Below are 14,869 nucleotides of genomic sequence, written 5' to 3'. Positions count from 1 at the left end.
ACAAACCCCCCCCCCCCCATTTTGGACAGGGGTTTTGTGGCTCTGGAAAGGAGCATCGGATTAGCCAGGGTTTTATTTGGGTTTTTGAAGTTAGGGGTAAGTTTAGGGAAGAAAGTTTATTTTAAGTGTGACAAATAGGTACCCTGTTAAGGGCCCATCATTCCTAACTGGTGTGCGTAGGTTCTGTGGGAAAATGCTCTGTGTGGGAACAGGGCAGCCTTGAACCTGCTGAGGTAACCTGACTGTGGAGAATGAGGAGTCAAATCTGCCTTCAGGGATTATTTACTTGAGAGCCAGTTTTACTTCTTATATTAACGTCTTCCATAAATAACAGTTACCCTAAAACAATTTATTTTCTGTCAAATAAACCTTTGTTGTTCATCTCCATCTGGATCTTGTCTGTCGAGTCAAATATCTAAGAAAATTTAATCTCTGTTTACCTCACAAATAAGTACAGCCTTGGTCTCTTTAGGGATCACATAGCTTACACGCTATCTTTTATTTAAAGCTTTTATCCCCCTTTTTATTTGATTGTGGGTGGTTGGGGTATAAAGAATCTATATAGGTTTGCCAGTCCCCAGGTCAGGGCGAGGGTTCTCCTGGTCTGGGGGGCTCCTGCCCACCACTGGCCAGCTGGCTGCTGGGGAAACCCCACCCTCAAACAGCCACATCCCCTCATGACATCCCTGACTGGATGATGTCACCCAGAAGTGACATCATCATGCCAGGGACGTAATGTGGGGACACTCTGGTTTGAGGGCAAAACTCTATGGTTTTAAGCCGGTTTTACCATAGAGTTTCCCCCCTCAAACCAGAGTTTCCCTGCGCAACATCCCCAGCATGATGATGTCACTTCCGGGTGGCATCATCACATCGGGGACGTCCCAGAACACCCCCCAAATACCCCTGTCAGCACAACGAGGGGACCTGGCAAAACTAAATCTATAGGAGAGATCAGAGTGTGGGGATTGGATATTCTTCAGTCCAGAAGGCAGTCGCCTCTAAGCCTTCCCACCTTCTCTCACCCCATAGCCGCCACACAAAGTCAGTATATGGGTGCAGTCATATGGCGTGCTGGGAGCGGTTTAAATTGCTCCGGCCCTGATGTGGTCTTTTTTAACCTGGAGAATAGCGATCACACTCACCTCCTTGCTCCAGATCGCTGCACAGCCATATCGCTCCCCGCCGTCCACACATAGGAGCGTGCGTTGGTGTTGTTTTTCTCTGTCTCTCATTTTGGGCATGCACACAGGCAGCCATCTGTAGAACTAAACTTTTCGCGCGTGTGCAGAACAGCGATTTCCACTTCAACCTGACTGCTGTAACACTTCCCTTTAAACTTTAAAGGAACACTTCCCTTTAAACGTTTACCCCGAAAATGGCCTCCGTGAGATCCCGAACTCATCTAAACGCTAAAACTAGGCAACATTTAAACATTGTTTTTAATAACGCGGTGGCGGAGCTCCTCCTATGCGCACATTGTCAATGCTTTAAAAAAATGGTGGGCAAAAAGCGGAAGCCTTGGGCAGTTTTTGAGTGGGGAGGGGGTTTAAACCGGAAGTGGCTTGAGACCGGAGGAGCTATCAGAAGTCAGAAAAGTGCAGTTGGAACCGAAGAATCAGGAAAACACCACTTGGGGACCCGGTATCAAAATACTCCGGGTTAAAGTGGTTTTGAGCCAGAAAGCAATGGCTAGGGACGGGAGGCAGAAGTTGACCGTGTGATTGTGCAGATAAAATCCATTTCTGAGGCGGGCTGAAAGCGGACCGCACCCTATGTGTCTAGGAAGAAGGGCTGCTTTTTCAGGGTTCCTGATCACACTAATATGTGCATACATATCCAAGACCTATGCGCACAGTCCAACAAAAGCGTGTAGGTCAGGAAAGAGGTAGAAATGCTACCACGAATGTACGCGCACACAGGTTCTCTTTAGAACATTGTGCATAAGGGGCAGAATTTCCTTTTTCGTGTGGCTCTGAAAGTAGCACAGCTATTCCTCTCCATATTTACGTCTATGGTTCTAGAACTGCACTGCAATTCATGTGAGAAGTTTCTGTGCTACCTTAGCCCGAGGGTTCCTCTTACTGAGCTCTCCATAAAATGTTTCTAATGACGGTAGTGAGATAGTAGATTGGGAGAGTCCTTTCTTTCCAAAGGCTACAAATACCTGCATTTCACCCACCCCCCTCACAGTTGTTTAAACAGGAGTGGTAGGTTTTTGAAGCCCTATATAAACATGAGGATCCTATTTGGTGGTGAACAGTGCCATCAATTCACAGCTGATTTATAGTGACCCCATAGGGTTTCCAAAACAATAGACGTTCAGAGGTTGTAGTGTAGTGACCCTGGACTCCATTAGTGGTCTCCCATCCAAATACTAAGCAGGCCCTGCTTAGCTTCTGAGATCTGATGAGATTGGGTTAGCCTTGGCCATCCAGGTCAGGGTGTGGATCCTATTCACTTAGAGACAAAAGTTGAACGAATGTAATCTCTAAATAAAATAAAAGTCACCAGATTCCAATCTTGGTGATCTTTATTTGCTCTTTCATTTAAGGAAAGAAAATAACTGTGGGATTATTATCTTAAATTTTGTAGGTCATGCTAGGGTTGCCCGGTTCCTCCTGACAACTGGCAGGAGATGAGGGAGGGGACGATTTACCAGTAGAAAGAAGATGACCAAGGCCATGTTGCCGGCATCACACAGGACGTGACACCATCAGGCCAGTGACTTCTGGCTGACACTCTAGTATTTGGACAAAACTCTATGGTAGAAGCCAGTTTTACCATAGAGTTTCTGCCCAAATACCAGAGTGTTGCCTTGAAGTCTCTGGCATGATGATATCACTTCCTGTTTGGTGCCGGCAACATGGCCTAGATCTTCTTCTTTCTACTGGTAAGTTCCCCTCTCTGGACAGCTGTTTGGCAGCTGGGGGCAGAGGCTGGTGGCAACCCAAGTCATATACCTCTGGCAACCCAAGTCATATACTTGTTCTTAACGTACCACAGCAAAAATTGCCCATTCCCTAAACTTCTGATGAGAGTCTGTCTTCTTTCGCAGACAATACTTAGTGATGGTGCCTTTCCTGATCCACGCTGGGACCTCTGAGAGGATCTGCATCCATTTGAGCCACTTGAATGAGACCGTTACTTTGAGTGCCACTTTGGAATATGAAGCACAGAACAGGAGCCTGATCCAGAATGTGGTGTCAGAGAAGGACTTCTTTGGGTGTATTCCATTCACAGTTAGTAGCACCCTTTCAGCTTCCGTTCATATCTGAAATCACCTGATAATTGGCCAAGAAAAGTCAGCATCTCCATGCAGACACTCAGTGGGCTCAACTGATTGTTCATTTATTTATTTAAATCATTTATTAGCTGCCTTTGTACCTTATAGGAACTCAAGGCAGCCCCATGTCTGAAGTATGTTCAAGACGTCTCCTGTAATTTTATGTCATGATATTGGGCATTGCCAGGTTCCTTCCACTGGCAATCGAGTGTATTATTGTATTCTAGTATCTATGAATTTGTCTATGAATTGTTAGCGTGAGGAACATATAACATGAATAAGCACAGAACAAAGTTTGAGTCCAGTGGCCAACAACATTTTATTCAGTGTATGAGCTTTTGTGTGCACAAACACTTCCTCAGATACTTGTATCCGTGGAAGTGTGCTTGCACACGAAAGCTCATACGTTGAATAAAACTTTGTTGGCCTTAAAGGTGCCCCCGGACTCAAACTTTGTTCATCGTCATGGCTTCTGTGCAGTCCCACGTGGAACTGCCAGTTGCGGGCCAGCCACGGAAAAGATTTCCAAGCTCTCTAATAGACTAGGAGCGCCCCTCCTCCCTCTGGCATCTCTTTCAAGGACCCCTGAAGCTGAGAAACAACCACCCGCTCTAGCACCTTGCCCAAGAATGGTAGACAGGAACTGGCCAAAAGTTCTCTGCAGGGCTCAGGGAGATCCCCCCCCCCCCCCCAAAAGTTTTCATTCTAGTGAACAAACCTGCTACGGACCGACACAGCCACCCACCTGGATCTATGAATAAGCACACTTATGTTCAGAAGCATTTAAAGCAATTTCCTTAAGTTACCCCTTGACACTTCGGTTATACTGTTTTGCTCATAAACATAATAGCTTTCCCCCCTTAGACAAATTAGAAGGGTAATTGTAGCTCTATAGGCATGACCTAAGGAGCTGCGGTGGCTCAAGTGGTTAAGACGCTGAACTGCAGGCTGTGGAAGGTCAGTAGTTCAGCAGTTCGAGACCCGAGTTGCCGCATGATGGAATGAGCTCCCATCTCTAGTTCCAGCTCCTGCCAACCTAGCAGTTTGAAAGCAAGAAATTGCAAGTAGATAAATAGGTCCCACTTTGGTGGGAAGGTAACAGCATTCCATGCGCCTTGGTGTTTAGTCATGCTGGCCCCATGACCACGGAAACGTCTTCGGACAGCGCTGGCTCTTCGGCTTTGAAACGGAGATGCATTGGCCCTGTACACTGAGAGGCCATTTGGTCTTACAAAATCCACGTTAGCAACTTTGCCCATAAAACAAGGATCTGAAGGATCTGAAGTCTTGCTGCCTTCCTTCCTTCTGTTTCCTTCTCCAGGTTCCCAAATGGAACGCTTCCTCACAGGTGGTCCTCCGCGTGGTGGTGAAAGGGCCCACGCACACGTTCAGAAGCCAAAAAATGGTGTTGGTCAAGAACCTGGACAGCCTGGCCTTTGTCCAAACAGACAAGCCCATCTACAAGCCCGGGCAGAAAGGTAAGCAGGCGGCCCAGGCAGGGAAATGGTGCACTTACATCCCTTTTCTATTAAAAAAACAACAACCAAAACCCGGTCCTTTGATAAGTCTGGTCCTGTGGCACAGTTCCCACTTGCATCCTCCTCAGAGCTTTTTCTTGGTGGCCTCACTATTCCTTAGGTAATGCCTGGATGCGTATCTCCGAGGATGCTTTCTAGCCTCCAGAGGCAACCTAAACCAGACAGAGAGTGCAGAGACACCAGAACGAGGAACCTAAGAATGTCCACACGGGTCCCTTCCTTAAATCCTCTTAAGTTCAGGTGCCAGGGGTTTTTTGAACCGGGGGCCTTCTGCCTCTATGTGCTGAACCCCTGAGCCCTGTGACACTGACGTGCAAAGCTGACAAGTTACACCAATGTTCTTTCTGTCTTCAGTTCTGTTCCGAATCATCTCTCTGAGTGAAGGTTTCCTTCCCCTGAATGAGAAGGTAAGCGTCATCACAGCAGTGTCCAGAAACGATTCACAGAAATACTTTTTGAGCTAGGTTTTTTTAAAATCCATGGAAATTAGAAACGGGGCTTTTTAAGTGGTGGCACCTGGTGGAATATACCCTTGCTGTTGGTGCTTATTTCTTTTTAGCCAGGCATTTGATTAAGGGGTTGATCTGCTAAAACTGTGTGTATAGTCTGCTTCTAACCTGAGAACTATTTGATGGGACTCATTTTTAAACTGCTAAATGTTTTGTGCAGCATTTATGCTCTGGTTGGGTTCTCAGTGCTCTGATTTTAATAGTTTGCTAATTTGGACAATTTTTATGGTCCCTTATATTTTTATCAAGTTTTCTTTAAAAGCTGCCTCAGTGGGCTATGGTGCCATATAATTCACCTTCCAAAGCAGCCATTTTCTCCTGGGGGCACTGTAGCCTGGAGATCAGTGGTGATTCTGGGAGATCTCCAGGCCCCACCTGGAGGTTGGCAACCCTAATGGTAGTCCAAACACCTGTAGTCAGGTGTAGAGTGCATACTTTTGCCTTATGGCATCCCTCCAATGGTACCTATTAATGGGGGAAACTGTGCCACTGACTGTTTACCACACGGAAGCGACTCTTATGCAGTTGGGGGGGGGGGAAGGGGCTGAAGGGAGCCCCCAGGTCCTTTCAAGTAGCTTCTATTTATCATTTGACAGCCTGTCTCTGATTTATTGGTCTGTTTTTCTCTCCACAGTTTCCTTTGGTTTACATCCAGGTAAGTGGGTAAATGCCCTCGCCGCAATGGTGACTTCTGACGAAGGAGTGTTACAGGCACAAGTTAAGTGTCTTTGTTGGTACTGGGGGGTGTTCCAGAGGCTTTGTTCAGCATCAGGCTCTAGCCAAAGTAAGACTTCTTGAGGCCTTACTTTAGCTCTGAAATGAAGGCCCTAATTGGACACTACAAGTGAGGGGGGTGCTACAAGTGAGGGGGGAGAGCCAGTTTGCTGTAGTGGTTAGGAACGTGGACTTTAATCTGGGAGAACCGGGTTTGATTCCCCACTCCTCCACATGCAGCTGCTGGTGTGACCTTGGGTCAGTTACAAGTTCTCTCTCAGAGCTGCTCTCTAAAGGGCAGTTCTCGAAAGAGCTCTCTCAGCCCCACCTACTTCACAGGGTGTCTGTTGTGGGGAGAGGAAGGGAAAGGAGATTGTAAGCAGCCAAGTGAAGGGCGGGATATAAATCCAATCTCCTCCTCCTCCTTCTTGTTCAGGGGAATCATTGGGGAGGGCAATTTGAAAACTCTATGATTTGTAGCTAATTCTACCATAGAGTTTTGCCCAAAAATCAGAGCATCACCACCCAATGTCCCTGACATGCCTACATCACTTCCTCTCCAAAACATTCCAGCCCATCCTTCAGCAGCTTGCCAGTGGTAACTGCTTGAACTTCTTAGTTCTATCCCGTTTTGTGCAGGGCTGTGGAAGCCATTAGGATTCTGCCTGCGTTGAATCAGAAAACACTGTGGCCTTCAGAAATGGGTGGGTGGCGCAACCCCTGGGAGTCCCTCTGGTGACTTGCCAAAGGTGACTTGTAAAAAATATTGACTAACCCATTGCGGCCAACATGATGGAAGGCTGGCTGGATGGCAGGAGTCCATCCTCATAAGCAGTTCAGGGCTGAGGCCCGAAAAAAGTGATATTCCGGAAACTTCCAGTTACATCGGTCCTCCGTATGCGGTCTCACCAGCACTGGATCTCCTTCCCAACAACGGCCATGTCGTTCACGTGAGGATTCACATCTCTGGTGCTGAGACAGTCCTTGAGCGGAGTCTCTCAGAGGCAGACAGATTATCTAGAGCAAATAGGCTTTCGGTGTGGTACATCGGATGAAAAAAGGGACAGAGAAGGAAAGGGCTCTAAACATTAACTTTAGATGTGAAGGGCTCGGGAAGGCCGTTAAGGAGGGGCTCTTCTTTTCCCTTATTAATGAACTCATTGAAATGGTTTTGAGCTTTGACTGGAGGGGGGCCATGTTGGGGGGGGGGTTGACTATTGGACCACTGTGCTATTTGGGCCGGCAGCTGTCCTCCGTTCTGGCCCTCCAACCTGGCTGTCCATTTCAGGACCCCAAAAGGAACCGCCTGATCCAGTGGCATGACGTGCAGCTCCAGAACGGCCTCACCCGGCTCTCCTTCCCACTCACGTCTGAGCCTACCCCAGGTCTCTACAAGGTGGTGGCACAGAAGGCCTCCGGGAACAACGTGGAGCACACATTCGATGTAGAAGAATATGGTAGGATCATATATCCCTCTTGACCCAGGGAAACTGGAGAAGAAGAAGGCCGATATGCAGAAATACCCGTTGATGCTCTGGTTGATATTCAGCTCTTCCCTTTCTCTTCCACATCTCTTTCCCATACTTTTTTGTATTGTGTTTTCAGCCAACTCCAGGGGAAAATGAGATTGCTTGTATTAGCACCCATCATAGTTCCTGAGGAGTTGGCCGGAAAACACTAGACAGATTATGGGAGAGACATTTGGGACTCAAAGTAGTCCCATTTATCCTTTTGGAAGGAAGGACTTTGGGGGGCGTTCCCAGAGGGGGCGGGGCATCCCCGATGTGATGATGTCCCGTTGGGGATGTCTGCCCCCCCACCTGCACGCCCGATTGCCCTGCGCGCCTGAACGCGCGCTCAGGCCCCTTTAAGTGCAGGGCCCCTTTAAGTGCAGGGAGCTCGCGTTTCCCCGCATGCCCGGTCTCCAAGCGGAGATTGGGCACCTGGCCTGCAGAGAAGGGAGAGGGGTGGCTGTGGGTGTTGGGGCTTGGGGGCGAGGTTTCCCCCCAAAAGCGGGGAACCCCTGTCAAACCGGGGGGGTTGGTAACCCTACCTGGCCCTGGTCTAGGCTAAGTGGATGTCCTTCGGGCTTGGAGTAACTAGCAGATGTTGATCCTGTGAGCGCAAGTCTCTTCGGGGCAAATATGAGAAGAGGCAGTCCTTCAGATATGTCGGTCCCAGGCTATGCCAGGCTTTGAAGGTTAATATGGCTACGGCTCGTGATTCTGTTCTTTGGCTCCCCTTAGTGGGGATTTGGCGTTGTTTAGTCTTGTTGCCCCTCTGAGGAGGACAGGGGAGTCTTTCCCGTATCGCAGAGACGTCGGAGACAGCCGTGTTAATGCCCTGCCCTCTGTGCTGTCATGTCTTCCCTCTCTCTAGTGCTACCCAAATTTGAGGTCTCAGTGAAGGTACCCAAGGTCATAACGATTCAGGACCGGGAGCTGAAAGTCACCGCCTGTGGGAGGTGAGTGAGGCCGGGCTCCCTTCCTCCTCCTTGCCCACCAGGCCGGGGCCCTCCGAGGCCAATTTCACACGGGGCGAAGCACTCGCCGGAGGGTTGCCAACCTCCCAGTGGGGCCTGGAGATCTCCTGGAATGACAACTAATCTCCAGACAAGAGAGATCAGTTCCCTTGGAGAAAATGGCTGCTTTGGAGGGTGAGCTCTGTGGTATTTATACCCTGATGAGGCCTCTCCGCTGGCCAAGCCCCGCCCTCCCCAGGCTCCACCCCCAAATCTCCAAGAATTTCCCAACCCAGGACTGGCGACACGGAACGTCAATGGCCGCTGCCCCAGGCACCGGATTTGGGGGGAGATCTGTCTCCCCAAAAGCTACCAGCCTTGGACTCCTCGTCATTCCAGCTTTTCTGCAAGAGGGTCATCACTCAGGGGGCTGGAGGAATTGCCACTTTGAGTGATCTGGGGGCAGCGTGAGGGGCGATTCTGATCTCGCAATGGAAGATGAGACGCCTGCAGACCGCGAGAGTGTTCTTCCTCCACTGACCTTTGGCCTCGCCCTGGACCTGTTATTCTCTTGTGCTCACTGCCATGGACTCTTGTCTTGCCACAGGTACACCTACGGGAAGCCAGTCCCTGGCCTGGTGAAGGTTCAGGTCTGCCGGAATTACGAGGAATACAGATCCTACTGTAGTACCAGCAGAACAACAAAGGGCGTCTGTGAAGAATTCAGTGGCAAGGTGAGTCTGAAGACTGAAGCGGCGGCCTTTTTTGTCCCGAGGAAAGAAAGACGGCCACTCGGTGGCTCTGTGATGGCCAACCCTCCCACTCCTATTCTGTCTTCACACCTCTTTGCCCTACGGTTGTGCTTTACCCTAGTGTCATTTCAGTTCCTTTTTGATCAAAAGAGAAACTTGGAGATGGGAGGTGGAGAAAAGGACTTTCTGCAGTATTTCAGGATTTCACTCTGTACATGCTCAGAGGCATGCAGGTCACCATAGTTTTTGGCCAAGTGCTAGAGCATTCCCTGCACGATGTGCCCAGTGCAATGACATCACCGCCAGGTGACATCATTATGCCAGGCATGTCAGGCGTGGTGGGGCTCTTTGGGGGTGGGGTTCCGCCCACTGGCCAGCAAATTGGGGGGTCCCAAAATTGGGGGAGCCCCCGCCCCCATGAGGGGGAAGGCAACCCTAGGAAGGCCCGATTCCCTTCATGTTTGGCATTGCATCTCCCACAGTCATCCTGAAACTGGCGGCCAATGTTCAGGCTCCTAGCAGACGGACAGACAAACGGACAACTCCTTGTATTATTTTAGATGAGGCAAGACTTGGAAAGTGAATGCATTATATTGAGTACTGGGTCCGTTTCAAGGTGCTGGTCCTTACCTTCAAAGCCTTATATGGCCAGGGGCCCGCATACCTTTGAGACCGCCTCTCCCCCATGAGCCTCATAGGACACTATGATCTGCAAACCAGCATCACCTGGTGGTCGCTGGCCCCAGGGACGTCCATCTTGCCTCAACCAGGGCCAGGGCTTTCTCGGCCCTGGCCCCTACCTGGTGGAATGAGCTCCCATATGAGCTCCAGGCCCTGCGGTACCTTTGACAGTTCCCTCAGGGCCTGCAAGACGGAGCTCTTCCACCAGGCTTTTAGCTGAGGCGGTGGACGTCTGCACCTTATTTTTTTGTTTGTTTAAAGTTTTTATTATTTTTTGTTAATAACACCTTATTGAGCCTCCCCTCCAGCGACCCAGGTCTGAGTAACCACCTGGACCCCCAACTTGTGTTAGACCTCATCTATTGTGGCTCCGGTTGGGAGAATCGGAATTACACTTTGTATTCAATCTTGGTGTATTTCAATTGGTTTTAACTGTTATTTGTCGATTTATGTGATTGTTGATTTTGTATGGCGGAACCCTAACCCTGAGCCTGGTACGCGGGGAGGGCGGGATATAAATAGAATAAAACAAAATAGATAACCAGGGGTGACTTGATGCTGTTTGGGTTCTTGTGCAGGCGGATGCCCACGGATGCCTCTCCCAGGTGGTGAAAACAAATATATTTCAGTTGGCCAGATCGGGATATGAGATGGACATCAAGGTGACAGCCAAGGTCACAGAAGAAGGCACAGGTATGGACCAAGCAAGGCTGCGCGAGAGGGAAGGAACAGTAGTTGCTGGGAAGGTCAGACCCGGTGGGAGGAACAAGACTACAACGCTTTTCTGGTTACCACGCTGGTTTTGCCTGTGAGTGCACGGGTGTGTTATCTGGCTTGTTTGTTTGGTTTTGGCAGGAGTGGAATTACTGGGCAAAGGTTCCACTGAAATTACCGCTGTCATCAGCAAACTTGCCTTCCAAAAACTGGACACTTATTACAAGCCTGGGATCCCCTTTTTCGGGCAGGTAAGGCACCCCGGCAGTGTTGTGGGATACACCGGTCGCGTAGTCAGTCGAGCACATGAGATAGTAGCAAATTACATAAGATAATATCAGGGGTTAAATGTGCGAGCAAGCCAAAGCCTCACACACGTAATAGAGGAAACAGTGATGTAACCACGGCACTGCGTATGAAACACGTAGGTGATGTAGAAACACGTAGGTGATGTAGACACACACAGGCGCTATGTGTAAATGGTTAAGAGCCAACTGTAAAGCAACAGGAGGTAAAAAGCGCCAGTTGGCAGGTATATAACCTTATCTGGTAGGGCTAACATTAACATGTCACTGTGAAGTCATAAGGGCTATACATGTATCTCTACCCACAGGTGGGTGGAGCAGTTCCTTTGTGCCCGTTAGCACACTGCTCCTGCAATAAAGCTGTCTCTCTCCACTTGGACTCCAGCCTATATACGTGTGTTTCAGTGGCTTCACATATAGGAGTACAGATTTGTACGACAGGGTCACCAGGACTGGCTGACCAAAGCCCTTCAGGCACTCTGTCCAACCTCAGGGGACCGGCTGTGACTCAGTGATAGAGCATCATCCGAACAAGGCAGACGATCCTGGGTCCAGCAAGGCAACATCTCCTGTTATAAGGATCAGGTGATGTGAAAGAGCTCCTCCTGAGACCCTGGAGAGCCACTGCCAGTCAGAGAAGGGATCACGCGACCTTGAGAGACCAAGAGTCCGGCTCAGTAAAAGGCAGCTTCACATATTCATGTGGGTCAAAAACCTGCTGCAGCCTTCCAGGGTGTCAGTCTCTACCACGATCCCATCAGATCTCAGAAGCTAAGCAGGGCCAGCCCTGGCTAATATTTGGATGGGCGACCTCCAAGGAATACCAGGGTCATGATGCAGAGGCAGGCAATGGCAAAACCACCTCTGAAATGTCTCTTGCCTCAAAAACAAGTCCACCTCACCACCTAGCGGTGCGTAATGCTAAAAGAGCTAAAACGTTTGGCTGCCAGTCTTAGGATCTCCTGGTTATCCTACACATACTGCCATAGGATTATTATTATTACTATTATTATTATTACTATTACTATTACTATTATTATTGTTGTTGTTGTTGTTACCACTCACCTGTCCACACCATTGCCCTCTGGGCCCCATCGAATAAATATAATCACAGCACCATTCATGTGGCTTTGCATCTTTAGGTAAAGCTAGTGGATGGCACCGATGCACCAATGGCCAATGAAACAGTCCAGATTCTTATTATGGCGCCCGAGTACAGGGCCAGCTATACAACCGATGACCAGGGGATAGCACGTTTTTCCATACACACCGACAACTTCACAGCTGCTGCTATTAATATACAAGTGAGTATTCCTGGGATGTGACTGTGGAAAAAAGTACCCCCATGGTACGGCGTTAGCCATCTTTTCTGCCAATGGGAAGAGGAATGAGGCTGTGCTTACTCTGAAGTTCCTTTTCCCTGCAGTTCCTTTTGCTTTTCCTTCCTTCCTTCTTCTCCACTGCCGTTTTTCCCTCTGTCTTTTTAACTCTCCTGCTTACTCTTTCTGTTTGCCAGTTGAAAATGTGTTTCAGGAAACATACGGGCAAAAACGTAATCAGATTACCCATCTAGTGGAGGGGCTGTGGATGGAACAGCCCTGTTGGTTGCTGCTCACCTCTGGGCCCTGTTCAGACATCACATGAATCCAAATGCGGGCCACTCTGCTAAGTTTGGTCCTCTAGGATCTGTCAAACTGTCATCCAAAAGCATTGCTCGAAGGTGGCTTATTAACCACAGTTCAGCTCGGTTCAGGTGACACCCCTGGTTTAATTAAATTACCTAGTAAAGGTAAAGGTAAAGGTTCCCTTGCTCGAAAGCCAGTCGAATCCGACTCTAGGGTTGCGGTGCTCATCTCCGTTTCAAAGCCGAAGAGCCAGCGCTGTCCGAAGACGTTTCCGTGGTCATGTGGCCGGCATGACTAAACACCAAGGCGCACGGAACGCTGTTACCTTCCCACCGAAGTGGTACCTATTTATCTACTTGCAATTTCTTGCTTTCGAACTGCTAGGTTGGCAGGAGCTGGAACTAGAGACAGGAGCTCACCCTGTCTTGTGGCACCCGGGTCTTGAACCGCTGAACTACTGACCTTCCACAGCCTGCAGTTCAGCGTCTTAACCACTTGAGCCACCGCAGCTCCTTAAATTACCTAGGATCAACGTAATTGTCCAAATACAGACCATTTTACTGGTTGTGGTTACTTAAGCCTTGACACCCCTGGTTTAATTAAATTACCTAGGATCAACATAATTGTCCAAATACAGACCATTTTACTAGTTGTGGTTACTTAAGCCTCTGTTCACATGTTACAGTGAATGCATGTACATCCTGTCCACCTGTGTGTGCATATGTTTGTTTGTAAGAAAGAGCCAACACACGTTCACTTTATGAATGAAACTGGGGACTGGATATATGTGGGGTTTGTTCAACTGTACATTTGTTGACTGTCACATGAGAATTACTCAATACACATACCAAGGACAATCAAGTGTACAGTGTACATGGATTGTCCCTGTAATCTTGTGACCTTGTGAACAGGGCTTTAGAATCTGTCAAACCAAAATCGGAATCCAAAGTGTAAAGCTGGTCTTCGCTTCAGTTTGATGTGTGAATGCAGATGTGTGGCTTAATCCTGGTGCATTCCCTTGAGCACACTCCCCAGCTATAGAGACACCTTGGCCAGCATTTGTCAGGCCAAGAAGGATTTGAGGGACTGCCAGCAAGCCCAAACCTGGCTCCATGAATGAATCAGAGTTAAAATAAACCATGTTTTTTCATTGCATCTGCACCAAGCCAGGGAATACTTACATTCACTGTTGACCTGCTAAGCATGGGATAAGGTTGGCCCATTCCTTAACGTGAGATTGTTGAGTGCTAGGCTCTGTGGCTCCGATACTTCATGGCTGTGGCTACTTCTTTACCCTCATGAGGCCTATTTAATGCCACGAAGCAGCTGTGCTTTTCCCGCTTGTGAAAGAGCTCTTGTGGCCCCATGTGACATCATCTTTGTGGCCTTGGGTTGCCAGGTCTCCCCTGGCCACTGGCAGGGGATGAGGAGTAGTAGGGTTGCCAAATCTAGCTTGGGAAACTCCTGGAGATTTGGGGATGGAGACTGGGACGTCAGTGGAGAAAAATGCTATACAGTTGACCCTCCAAAGCATCCATTTTCTCCAGGGGAACTGATCTCCATCGTCCGGAGGTGAGCTGTAATTCCAGGGGATCCCCAGGTCCCCCCTGGAGTCTGGCATCCCTATGGCCCCGTCTGATATGTTTGTGAAATCCTTTGCAGTTCTTGCTTTCTCTTTTTGTGTGTGTGTGGGGGTCATTTTTAATTGTGCTGCTAAGGATGCCGATAGGGTGTTCGGAAAGGCCAGGATGGTTCAAGGTATTTTTGCCACCTCTCCCTGCATGCAATCTTCTCCCACTGGAGCACTTGAGCCCTGCCAGGGCTAGCAGCCTCTTAAGACCCAGGTGCCAATGGGGTGGGGTTTGGAAAGCCAAAACAGCAGTATGTTCTGTTTATTGCCTCCACTGGCCTAGAGCAGGCCAAGCCCCAGTGGTATATTGATTCCCTCTGCATTGTGTGGTTCCAAGCAGCCAGGTATGTAGCTTGGGCAGAGAACCGGCCTTACAGAGAGGTGCTGGCTTTCCCAGGACAACTGCACATTTGTTTTTAACAGCAGTGATCTTAAATGGGTAGTTTTGTCACCTAGGTTGGGTATAAATCTTCTCATAAAATGTACCACTCCAAGAAACCTTTGAACCCCCTTTTTGTCTGTGGGCAGGGCACGGGTGTATTAGTAATTGCCTGAATTCTAGAAGGATCTACTTGAACTCCTGGTACCATCAGCCTTTTCCCCTGAGTACAATCGGAATTTGCATCTCTGCTTGTTTAGCGTTAAGGCCTTCCA

At 48.9% G+C, this 14,869-nt stretch overlaps 1 protein-coding gene across 1 annotated transcript in view; it reads left to right on the top strand.

Moving 5' to 3' along the window:
* LOC107109302 (alpha-2-macroglobulin-like) overlaps window positions 1-14,869 on the top strand; it is an 83,409-nt gene that overhangs the window by 3,386 nt on the left and 65,154 nt on the right. Inside the window, exons 2-11 of the mRNA XM_015409902.1 lie at window positions 3,059-3,242; window positions 4,608-4,764; window positions 5,179-5,231; window positions 5,968-5,988; window positions 7,336-7,504; window positions 8,427-8,511; window positions 9,116-9,242; window positions 10,520-10,634; window positions 10,797-10,906; window positions 12,103-12,264. Of these exons, the coding sequence (XP_015265388.1) occupies window positions 3,059-3,242; window positions 4,608-4,764; window positions 5,179-5,231; window positions 5,968-5,988; window positions 7,336-7,504; window positions 8,427-8,511; window positions 9,116-9,242; window positions 10,520-10,634; window positions 10,797-10,906; window positions 12,103-12,264 (1,183 nt within the window). The remainder of the gene's footprint in view (window positions 1-3,058; window positions 3,243-4,607; window positions 4,765-5,178; window positions 5,232-5,967; window positions 5,989-7,335; window positions 7,505-8,426; window positions 8,512-9,115; window positions 9,243-10,519; window positions 10,635-10,796; window positions 10,907-12,102; window positions 12,265-14,869) is intronic.

This window comes from Gekko japonicus, unplaced genomic scaffold (genome assembly GCF_001447785.1).
Source record: "Gekko japonicus isolate JY-2015 unplaced genomic scaffold, Gekko_japonicus_V1.1 scaffold170, whole genome shotgun sequence".
In the NCBI taxonomy this organism is placed as follows: Eukaryota; Metazoa; Chordata; class Lepidosauria; order Squamata; family Gekkonidae; genus Gekko; species Gekko japonicus.
Note: the sequence above shows the minus strand (reverse complement) of the source record. Positions and strands in the feature narration are given on the sequence as shown.